We start from the raw sequence: 12,241 nt of genomic DNA, 5'->3' as shown, positions 1-12,241 counted from the left end.
TAGTCTGCTGTGCTCTTGTCTACTGATCCTGGTTCCAGTTATATCAGCTAAGTCTGCCTTTTGCTTTTTGCTATTTGTTTTGGTTTTGTATTTTTGTCCAGCTTGTTCCAAATCTATATCCTGACCTTTGCTGGAAGCTCTAGGGGGGCTGGTGTTCTCCCCCCGGACCGTTAGACGGTTCGGGGGTTCTTGAATTTCCAGTGTGGATTTTGATAGGGTTTTTGTTGACCATATAAGTTACCTTTCTTTATTCTGCTATCAGTAAGCGGGCCTCTCTGTGCTAAACCTGGTTCATTTCTGTGTTTGTCATTTCCTCTTACCTCACCGTCATTATTTGTGGGGGGCTTCTATCCAGCTTTGGGGTCCCCTTCTCTGGAGGCAAGAAAGGTCTTTGTTTTCCTCTACTAGGGGTAGCTAGATTCTCCGGCTGGCGCGTGTCATCTAGAATCAACGTAGGAATGATCCCCGGCTACTTCTAGTGTTGGCGTTAGGAGTAGATATATGGTCAACCCAGTTACCACTGCCCTATGAGCTGGATTTTTGTATTCTGCAGACTTCCACGTTCCTCTGAGACCCTCGCCATTGGGGTCATAACAGGGGCCATTATACTGAATGGAGCATCATGTGAGGCCATTATACTGTACCTAGCAACATGTGGGGCAATTATACTGTACCCAGCTTCATGTGACACCATTATACTGAACGCAGCATCATGTGAGGCCATTATACTGTACGCAGCATCATGTGGGACCATTATACAGTACGCAGCATCATGTGGGGCCATTATACTGTACAAAGAATCATATGAGGCCATTATACAGTATGCATCATGTGAGCCCATTATACTGTATGGAGCATTCACGTGGGGACAGTATACTGTACGCAGCATCATCTGGGGCCATTATACTGTACGCAGCATCATGTGGGGCCATTATACAGTATGAAGCACTGTGTGGCCATTATACAGTATTGAGCATCATGTGGGGCCATTATACAGTATGGAGCACTGTGTGGACATTATACAGTATTGAGCATCATGTGTGGCCATTATACAGTATGGAGCATCATGTATGGCCATTATACAGTATAGAGCACTATGTGTGGCCATTATACAGTATGGAGCATCATGTGTGGCCATTATACAGTATGGAGCACTGTGTGACCATTATACATCATGTAGCACTGTGTGGCCATTATACAGTATGGAGCACTATGTGTGGCCATTATGCAATATGGAGCACTGTGTAGCCATTATAGAGTATGGAGCACTGTGTAGCCATTTTACAGTATGGCGCACTGTGTAGCCATTATACAGTATGGAGCACTGTGTAGCCATTATACAGTATGGAGCACTGTGTAGCCATTATACAGTATGGAGCACTATCTGAAGGCCAGTACACAATATGGAGCATCATGTGTGGCCATTATACAGTATGGAGCACTATGTGAGGCCATTATACGGTATGGAGCACTATGTGTGGTCATTATACAGTATGGAGCACTATGTGTGGCCATTATACAGTATTCAGCACTGTGTAGCCATTATACAGTATGGAGCACTGTGTGGCCATTATACAGCATGGAGCACTGTGTGGCCATATTTTTTTTTATAATTATTGTTTATGAGTGTGATCAGCAGTGCTAAATGGGTGTGGTTGGGGTGTGAATAAGGGTGTGACTAGTTGTGAAATGGGTGTGGTCAGAGGCGTGGCCTAAAAATTGCCACTGCGCAAGCGGCAAGCTTTGTCCCTCTTTCCCTTCTTCACAAGTTGGGAGGTATGTCTCTCCATCTACCTGATGATCCTGAGGAGCATTGGGATCTTCTTGATTACAGTCCTGTGGAAGAAGAGGACGGGGACATCTCTCTGGTGTTTCCTCCAGATCTATCCAGTAAGAGGACAACACATACAGGGAGTGAATTCATTCTTTACATACAGATAATTATAGGCCGTGTGTATTTAGTCCGGTCTATTACCTGGTGATGTGAGGGGCTGGGGAACCTCCATTATGACGTCCTTGTACAGATCTCTGTGTTCTTCTAAATACTCCCACTCCTCCATGGAGAAATAGACGGCGACATCCTGACACCTTATAGGAACCTGACACATACAATGATACCGTCATCCCCCCGATCCCTTCATAGTGTTCTTGTATAATGTCCCAGCATTCCCAGCAGTGTCACCTCTCCAGTCAGCAGCTCAATCATCTTGTAGAGGAGTTCTAGGATCTTCTGGTCATTGATGTCCTCATGGATCAGGGGGTGAGGTGGAGGCCCCGTGATTGGGCTCAGGGGTCTTCCCCATCCCTCAGACACAGGGTCCTGACAGCGATCACTAGAGGTCTTCTTCACCACTGTGTAATCCTGGTAATGGAGAGACACATTAATAAATCTCACTACAGACATCTCCAGAGTCCTCACCTCTCCAGTTCTGTCCATCTGTTATTCCCATAGATAAGAATGATGTAATGTGACGTCATCAGAATCTCTCACCTCTCCAGTAAGCCGGAAGAGGATCTCTAGGGTGAGGTGTAATATCCTCTCCACCATCTTGTCTCTGTCCATATCCATCTTTGATGGGTAAATCAGGAAAATTTTCTTTTGTAGAAGATCTTCACTGAGAGGATCCGATATTGTAGGGACCTGAATGAGAAGATGAGCCGATGTAACATCATAAGAATCCTGTGTAATACAATTACTGGAGATAATAAGGGAAACATATGAGGAGATTTATTATTTTACAGTATTTAGTTTCCTTCTTTACATCTACTAATAAATCCTATATATTTAGGCCACAGACAACAAGCAGTTTCTTCCTCGGAGTCGGCAGCTGAATACGTTTCTCATAGACTCATCTTCCATAATGCTAATTCTCGTCTCATTTGCCGACCCTGGAATCGGCATTAGCAATAGTGCAGGAGATATTCATTACACGCGACATGAGAAATAACTACTTCATGATGAGGACGACATCTTCATCTTCTACTACGGCTCTAGAGACATATTTGGCCAGAGTCGGTCACTGACTCCATCACCACCGGCCGTCTATATGAAGGTTTCCCGTCTTCCCCACACTGTAATCTTCTATCACGTTAGATCTCAGGTCTGATTCACACACAGAAGTTTGTTTATAGCCTAGGAAGGGGGTAATACCCATGGAGCATCCCAGGCTATTAATATAAGCTTTCAACGGTATACTGGCTTTTAAAATGTGGGAACCCCGAAAAAAGTGATGTAGGGTCCCCCTATATTTGTTTAAATCGTGTTTATTGAAGCAAATAAACAATACATCAATAAGAGAGAATGGGAACACAATCAAATAAATCGAACACAATCTACTTTTCCGTCATAAAGTTAGTGTCCCAACAATTTTAAAGTTTTATTGGCCACAGCCAATATTGTCTCTTATCCAGTTTAATAACTTTAATTATCATTGTTGTAATAGGTAATCATTGGAAAAGATTATTCGTAGCACCAATTGCTAAGTTACATATATTGATAGTAGGTATCTCATACAAGATGAGGAAAGTTTGAGAAAAGGAGAGGTAGAAAGAGAGGAAAGAAAGAGAAGAAGAAAAGAATAAAGATAAGAACAAGAAGATATATTGTAAGTAATTGGGTACGGGGGAGCCGAGCTCCCTCCCTCGGGTGGACCCCATCCTCCTTCCAACGGTGGACAAGATGGAGACCCACTGAATTTGATTTCAGATCATGGAAGCAGGTTAAGTTAGATAAGTAATGTTCAGGAAGTAAGAACAGCTAAAGCTAATCCAAATATAGATCAGGGTCTAGATAGCCATACATCTAAATCCGGAGTTTCTCTGAATACAATCCATGGAGCCCAAGTATTGTAAAATTTGGTAGGATCCCCAGTAGCCTGATTTATCAATTGCTCCATTCTATATATATCGTTAAGTTCTGCAACAAATTCAGAGCATGAGGGGGATTTTTCTTGTTTCCAGTACCGGGGGATCAAGTTCCTAGTGGCCGTGAGGAAATGTCTGAGAAGATTCTTCTTAAATCCAAATATTGACAAGTCACAAAGTCAGGAGGGCTAATTCTGCTGTGGGCCTAACCTTACGAATAGATAGTTTATTATAGAGATCAAAGATTGACATCCACAATTTCTGTATGGGCGGACAGTCCCACCAGATATGGACATATGTTCCCTTTTCCTCTGCGCATCGCCAGCATATATCTGGGATCTCCGGGAACATGGCATGAACCAAGGTAGGGCATCTATACCACCTTGACAGGATCTTATAGCTCCTCTCCAGTGACACAGAGGGCAGCGAGGTCCTAAAAGTAAATAATAGGATCTTGTCCCTCTCCTCTTGAGATAATGATATCCCCAAGTCACTCTCCCATTTTGAGAAAAATATTGGAAAATTGTGCGTTGGGGTTTGACCCCTCTGGAAAAGATTATACTGCAATGAGACCGTGTGGACCGGAGGCTCCTCAGCAATACAAAGCTTCTCAAAAGGTGTCAATGCTCTTACAATGTTGTTGTTTTGATGTTGTGTATATGAAACTTTTCAATTGTTCATAGAAAAAACAGATACCTGTAGGAGGCTCCTCCCCTTAGTGTATTTTGTGTAGAGGCTTAACACCAGTTTGATTTAAGTAGTCACATATTTTAGGCCTTGAGGCTCTACATTTGTTCAGGTAAGTCTCCCTGTGGAGTCCTGCAGGAAAGTTAGGGTTATCATATATTGGGGTGAGTGGTCCAAGGGAAGTTGAGGTTTGTAGGCGCACGCCGCTCTGTCGGATGACTAGGATCATATTTCTAGTCAAAAAGGGCAGGCAAAGCCCCCCTCCCCTCGCGTTCCATAATATTATTTGAGGGTCACCTCCAATGAGGTCACCTTCCAAATTAACCCACTTCTTACTGTTCCTGCTGTGATATAAATCTAAAATACAGGTTCCTATTGATGCACGACCGTAAACCATAAAATCTGGTAGTCCAATTCCCCCCATTTGTTTAGATCTGCTTAGTACAAAGTATGATGTTTGTGATCTAGTATGTGACCAAACAAATCAGGTGATAGCCTTCTTAAGACGTGATAAAAAAAGAGGCTGGTAGATATAATGGAATTGTTTGGAAGTAATATAGGAGGCGTGGCAATAGGTCCATCTTAATTACACTAACTCTGCCGAACCAGGACAGCTGAAGTCTGTGCCACCGCTCTAAATCTAATTCCACTTTATGTAAAGCAGGTTTAAAGTTTGCGTCATACAGTTTAGGGATTTTCGCTGTTATTTTTACTCCTAAGTATGTGAGCGAGTCGAAACGCCATCTAAAGGGGAAGGAGGCGCGCAGCTGATTTACCTCAGATAATTGTAGTGAAATGTTGAGGATCTCAGATTTATGGGTATTCATTTTGAATTTGCTTAAGAGACCAAACTTCTGCAACTCTAAGATAATATTTGGTAAGCTGGTTAACGGGGATGTAACATATAAAAGGATGTCGTTGGGAAAAAGTGCCAACTTATGCTCCTCCGATCGCACCTCAACTCCCTTAATGGAGGGGTTATTACATATTGCAGTAGCCAAATACTCCATCGTTAAGATGTACAAGAGAGAGGAAAGTGGGCACCCTGCCTCATGCCATTCCTGATAGCAAACACATCAGAAAGGGCGCCATTAACTTTTATCTAAGCGCTAGGGAAGGCATAAAAGGCCATAATTCTGTGGAGCATATTCTCTCCTAAGCCGATCCCTTTCAGGGCCTGGAATTCAAATTCCCAGTGCACCCTGTCAAAAGCTTTCTCAGCATCAATTGACAGGATGCACATGGGATCCCTCCCCCCCACTGGATCTATCAATGAGATGGTCCGTATGGTGTTGTTATCTTGCGCCTCCCTACCCGGAACTAAACCTACCTGGTCTTGGTTTATTAAGCTCGGGAGAAGGGGGCCTAATCTGTTTGCAATCATCTTTGCATAAAGCTTAACATCAAGGTTTATCAGGAATATTGGGCGATAATTACTACACAGGGAGAGATCCTTATCAGGCTTTGGTAGCACTGTAATGTGAGCAGACAAGGCCTAAGGAGGAAAAGAGCTACCTGAAGAGATAGAGTTACAAACTGTAAGAAAAATTGGGCTTAAGATGTGGAGAAAAGCTTGTAAAAAACCGGCTGAATACCCATCTGAGCCAGGGCTTTTCCCTTGCTTCAAGCCTTTAATAGTTTCCGACACCTCCTCCAGCGTAAATTCCCTTTCCAGGTCTAACACCATGTCCTCCGATAGGAGGGGTATATTGTTCTGTTGTAGATATCTATTGATTTTGTCACGAAGTAAGGATGTTGACATATCTTTGTAATGTCCGGGTATATTGTATAAATCTTTGTAATAATCGCTAAAGCCCAGAAGGATGTCCCTAGTGTTGTGTACCCTCCTTCCTCCCTTATCCTTAATGAAGGGGATGAATGTATTTGGACCACGTGGGTTAATGCTTCCGGCCAGAAGTTTGCCACTTTTATTTCCATATTGGTAAAAGAGATTGCGGAGCTTTTCTCTAAAGCATCGAGATTTTTGGTCCAGTATGGTGAGCAACTTTTGCCTTGCTATAGATAGGTGTGCGAATGTAGTCGTGTTAAGGTCACATTTGTGTTTCTAATTTATGGATTTGATCGGACAGTTTAATTATTTCGGCAACTCTCTCTCTTTTTCAGCGTGCACCGTGTGAAATAAGTACACCCCTTATTACGCTTTTTAAAGCTTCCCATTTCATAGGGGGAGATGTGGAGTCCCTGTCGTGATCTGTTATAAAGTTAGAGATCGTTTTTTCAACATCAGATTTACATATCACGTCTTGGAGTAAGTTCTCATTTAGATGCCACGAGAAGCCCGACCTTGTGCGTGGATGTAACAAAATTGAAAAATATATTGGGGCATGGTCTGACCACAGAATCGAGCCCACCTCAGCCTCCACTGGTAAATCTAGTAAGCTATGTGAGATAAAGAAATAGTCTATTCTGCTATATGTATTATGTACTTGTGAGAAGAATCTATAATCCCTAGTGTCAGGATGAAGAACCCTCCATATGTCCACCAATCTCATGCCATACATCTGTTTCCTTATTCGACTAATAGAAGAGGAGGGATATGAAGTCTTACCCGTGGAGACGTCCACTGCAGGATTCATGGGGTTGTTGAAGTCGTCTCCCAGTATCACAGGAGAAGAGCCAGCGAACTCCCCAAGGCGTCTCATGCACTCTGCCCCAAAGTTCTGCTGTCCTTGATTCGGAAAATATACATTAGCTATGACCAACTGGCGTGCAGCGCAGGAAATTTATAAGAAAACGTATCTGCCATCTGGATCTAGTAAGGAACTCAACACCTCAGGCACAAAATTCTTGTGAAATGCTATCGACACCCCCTTAGACTTAGCGTATGGGTTGGAACTATGGTACCATTTGGGATAATATTTTGAGAGACAAAGAAGGATGTAGAGTGGAGAAGAAGAGAAGCAATAGAGAGGAAGAACGTAACAATAGTTACAATAGAACCGATGCTCAATAACTTTCACATCGTCGGGGAAAATTTTTGGTAGCATGCTACCCAGGAACCCTATCAAGAGAAGGGAAGTCTAAAGGAAGCCAGAAGCCCCCCTTCCCCATCCCATATAATCGTGAGAAATTGTAAATAGAGGTTTGTCAATACTGCTTATTTAAGTTATTACGAAGAAGTATTAGGTGATTAACTATATGTGCACATACTACAATACAAGGCCAAGACTATTTTCATGTTAATGGACATGGCGGTATAATCGTCTATGTATAAAAAGAATTTATAACCTAATCAAGCGGATCATTTTAATCTTATCCAGATTAGTACATCTCCTTCAGGAAAGAGAGGGGGGGGGAAGAGGAGGGTAAGGGAAGGGAGTAGGGAAGGGGGGAAGGGAAGGGAGTAGGGAAGGGGGGAAGGGAAGGGAGTAGAGAAGGGGGGGAAGGGAGGAGAAAAAAAAAAAAGGAGGGGGGGGGGGGAGAAAGAGAGGAAGATGCCCCACTGCGGATCTATGACCCCTATGACCTGTGCCATGCGTACTTGGTAATCAAAAACCTAAGAGAAAAAACATGGAAATGAAGTGCGAACAGAATAAAGCTATATAACAATTGCAGAACATCTATGTCATGCATAACGCAAACAGAAGAAGAAAATACCCAGGCTGTGTGAAGCCTTTATGTGAAACTGGATCTATCTATGATCAAGGATCATGCAACAGAGGATGCAATCGGAAGGGAAGAGCCCTCATGTCGGATCAGATGAAGCTCGCTTGGTGTCACGTTTTTTGGTCTGCTGAACTGTAAGCCATTTCGGTGGGGCTTCTGGAAGCATCGGACTCAAGGGCCACTCGGGGAGGTCCATCAGAGGGAGTTGGAAAGTACCCAGAAAATTAGGCAAGTCGCCCATCCATCTAAAAGAAGCCACTTTGCCTCCCGTGAAAGCTCTCAATTGGAAGGGGAACCCCCACCTGTACGGGATGTCTTTCTTTTTGAGTTCAGCCAATAATGTCAATGAGGCGTCCGATCTGAGCCCCAGAAATCCAGCACAGGAAGCCCCACATCCAAACCCAGGGCACAAGGCTGACTTGCCCCTGCAATATAAACCACAAAAAAGAACAACAGTATATAGTACCAATATATCAAAATTTTATTAAATCTATTAAAATCGCACAAACCTATACAAGGTAGCTACTTTAGAAAGCAGAGACAGCCACTGCCGGTGTATTATACCGGTTATTCAATCATGGTAATGCCTGCATAATATAGTAAATCACACTTGCAATTTACATGCACATCAACTATCCAGTGTAGGGGCAGCCATACTTTAAATACAGCCTCACCCCTCCCCAACACACGCCTCCCGACGAAGAAGCGAAACGTGCGTTGGGGCGGCATGGACGCCACATTATAGAGACATCTTTTTCATGTAAGTGCTGCTTATTATTGTTTATGTTTTTTTGCATTGCCATCAGTGATTTTGATTGGGCGGTATGCCCCTACACTGGATAGTTGATGTGCATGTAAATTGCAAGTGTGATTTACTATATTATGCAGGCATTACCATGATTGAATAACCGGTATAATACACCGGCAGTGGCTGTCTCTGCTTTCTAAAGTAGCTACCTTGTATATGTTTGTGCGATTTTAATAGATTTAATAAAATTTTGATATATTGGTACTATATACTGTTTTTCTTTTTTGTGGTTTATATTATATACAGTTTTTTGTGCCGTGAGAGTAGTTATGGGTTCAGTGGTTTAGCTATGACTTTTGTTCTGTTTATTAACAGATTTAACCCCTTTAAAATTATTATGGATTTGAAGGCTAGAGAACTTTCTTGGCAAAATAAAGCCTTCGATTTATTTAAACAAGGTGCTGCTTTGAATTTTAATGATGCTAATTCAGATTTTAAAGAAACTACGAAAAAGTACAAGAATTTGGTTCACAAGAAAACTAAATTATGGTGGACTAAAACATCTATCGACAATTATCTCAAACAGAAAATTATACCTAGAGGCCTTCGGATTCAACTATACCCTACATTCCCTCTAGAAGATGAACATTTGATACAGAAATGGGAGGAGGCGGCCACGATATGTTCTTTATCTTTTATGCAGATTATTAACGAGAAGAATGGTAAAATGCTGGAGGATATTGATGTACAAATTAGTCAATCTCAGATGCATATGAGTCAAAATTTTAAAACGGATATGCTGGAAATTTTTCTTAAAGAATTGGATGGTGAGCTGGGGAAGTGGGAACAGGAGATAAGTGCAACTAAGTTGAAAAAATATCAGAGGGATGTCAATGATTATGAGACTAAAAAAATCTATCGCTGGCAGCGAAGGATAGCACAACACGATAAACCTCTTTCCAGGAACCCCTCCAACTCATCACTATCATCAGTGGCTAGCAATATGTCCTCTGGTTCAGAAGTTTCCAACTATAGAACAATAAAAACAAGATCTGGAGGAAATGGAAGTAACAGAAACTTTTTTCATCCCTATCGCAAGAAAAATGATCAATCTAAGGTATTGAATCTTTCTACTCATGTGTTGACAAATTTACAAGTAAGTATTCTTGAAAAAGGACTAACTTTTTCTCCTGGTACTCCTTTGGAGGTTTTCACAGCAGTAAAGGATGTACACCTCTTTGCGAGAAAATTAATACTGAAACGGTTTTATGAAAAAAATGATACACAAACCCCCTCTGCTCAAATTGATGATCAAGAAGTTCTGGACATATTAGAATTTCTTGCTGAGGGTGAGCAACTGAACTCGGTGAGTAATTTTCCTACACACCTTTATGCCAAATCAAAAAATTTTCCTAGCCTTAACTCGTGTCCGGCAGTAGAAATTTTTGTTAAATTGGTAACAACTGAGATAGAGAACCTTGGTCAAATGAGCAGGGACCACTCTAATAAACAAATTATGGCGGCAATTAAAGACATGCAAACATGGACGGATGTTTCCTTTAAACCTGCCGATAAGGGTGGCAACCTTGTAATCTGGCCCAATATACTTTATGAAAAGCAGGCACATAGGCTATTATCAGACAAAAATTGCTACAAAAAACTATTTTATAATCCTATTGAAAGATTTCATGAAGAGCTATCGACAATTGTGATTAAGGCATTTGAGGATAGTGTTATCCCCCAAAAAATGATGGAGGCAATTATAACAGTCAAACCGCGTATGCCCACATTTTATCTGATCCCTAAAGTTCACAAGAACAATATGGACCCCCCTGGGAGACCCATAGTGTCAGGGATTGGGGGCCCATGTGAAGTAGCCTGTCAGGTCATAGACTTTTACCTTAAACCGCTTGTCTCTTCTTTACCGTCATATATTAGAGACACTACATCGGCTCTTGGCCATTTTGATGGACTAGTATTACAGGAGAACATGATCATGGTAACAGCCAATGTAGAAAGTCTGTATACATCAATCAGACATGATGATGGACTGAGGGCAACATCTTGGTTTCTCCAAACAAGCAGTCTTGACAGGTCTTTGATTAATTTCATTCTCAGTCTATTGGAATTCATACTGAAGCACAATTGCTTCACATTTAACAACCAAGTATACCTCCAGCTCCAAGGAACCACCATGGGGGCCACTTGTGCCACCTCATATGCCAACTTGTTCCTTGGGGCTTGGGAGCGTGACATCTTTTTGAGTAACCCTCTCAGATATACCGATAAAATACATCATTGGATTCGTTATATTGACGACATATGGTTTATCTGGGAGGGTTCCATAGACGAGTTGAAATGTCTGATGGATGATCTAAATACAAATGATCTAAATATTAGATTGACATATACATATGGTCGTCATCTTAGCTTTCTGGATGTTGATATTCAGGTGACTCCAGAGGGTATTTTGAGCACAGATGTATACCGAAAACCGACTGCTACTAATACGCTACTCCATGCTCAATCGTCTCACCCACGATCAACAATCCAAGGGATCCCTATCGGTCAACATCTGAGAATTAAACGAATATGCTCCACGGAAGAACAATTTCATAAACAGGCAAGAGAACTCTATTCTAGGTTCCGAGAAAGGGGCTATAGCCACAGGTCAATTCGCCGTGGTTATCATAGAGCAGAGGGGGCTTCCAGGAATGCACTACTGTATAAACCATCAAGACAGCCGAATAGGGAAGGCCAACAGGTCAGATTAATAACATATAATAACCAGTGGAACCAACTTACTGAGATTCTTAATAAACACTGGAAAGTGCTGGAAACTGATCCAATTTTACGAAAATTCATCTCAGCAAAACCTGCAGTAACAGCAAAAAGTAAAAATCTACGAGACCTCTTAGTTGATAGCCACTATGCCCCTAAAATCAATAAAGACAACTCTATGGTTCCTGTCTTTTCACAAGGCTTTTTTCCTTGTGGTTTGTGCAAGGCCTGCAAAAATTTAGTTAAATGCAAGGAGTTTAGTAATTCAGGAGGGACACATGTTTTCAAGATCTTGCACAGACTTACCTGTCATGGTTCCCAATGGCAAGGGAACGTAAGAAACATATAAATAACGAACGAGCTCTCGGGTGATGGAAACTCGAGTTGACCGTGAGCTAAATCTACCACACAACTAATAGTAGCCAGGGAGCATACCTACGGCTTCCTAAATGCCACGCGCCAGCCGGAGGACTAACTACGCCTGGTAGAGGAAAAAACAGACCTGGCTTACCTCTAGGGAAATACCCCAAAAGA

At 42.0% G+C, this 12,241-nt stretch overlaps 1 protein-coding gene across 3 annotated transcripts in view; it reads right to left on the bottom strand.

Moving 5' to 3' along the window:
- Positions 1-12,241, bottom strand: part of LOC143766871 (uncharacterized) — a 73,367-nt gene that overhangs the window by 23,017 nt on the left and 38,109 nt on the right. For all 3 annotated transcript variants that reach the window (XM_077254867.1, XM_077254868.1, XM_077254869.1), the window contains exons 2-6: positions 7,121-7,240; positions 2,492-2,641; positions 2,183-2,362; positions 1,976-2,099; positions 1,795-1,883 (exon numbers count right to left, since the gene is read on the bottom strand). In XM_077254867.1, coding sequence (XP_077110982.1) covers positions 1,795-1,883; positions 1,976-2,099; positions 2,183-2,362; positions 2,492-2,569 — 471 coding nt within the window. In that variant the 5' untranslated portion in view covers positions 2,570-2,641; positions 7,121-7,240. The remainder of the gene's footprint in view (positions 1-1,794; positions 1,884-1,975; positions 2,100-2,182; positions 2,363-2,491; positions 2,642-7,120; positions 7,241-12,241) is intronic.

This window comes from Ranitomeya variabilis, chromosome 4 (assembly GCF_051348905.1).
Source record: "Ranitomeya variabilis isolate aRanVar5 chromosome 4, aRanVar5.hap1, whole genome shotgun sequence".
Lineage (NCBI taxonomy): Eukaryota > Metazoa > Chordata > Amphibia > Anura > Dendrobatidae > Ranitomeya > Ranitomeya variabilis.
The sequence above is the reverse complement of the archived record's forward strand: the minus strand, read 5'-3'. Positions and strand labels throughout refer to the sequence as shown.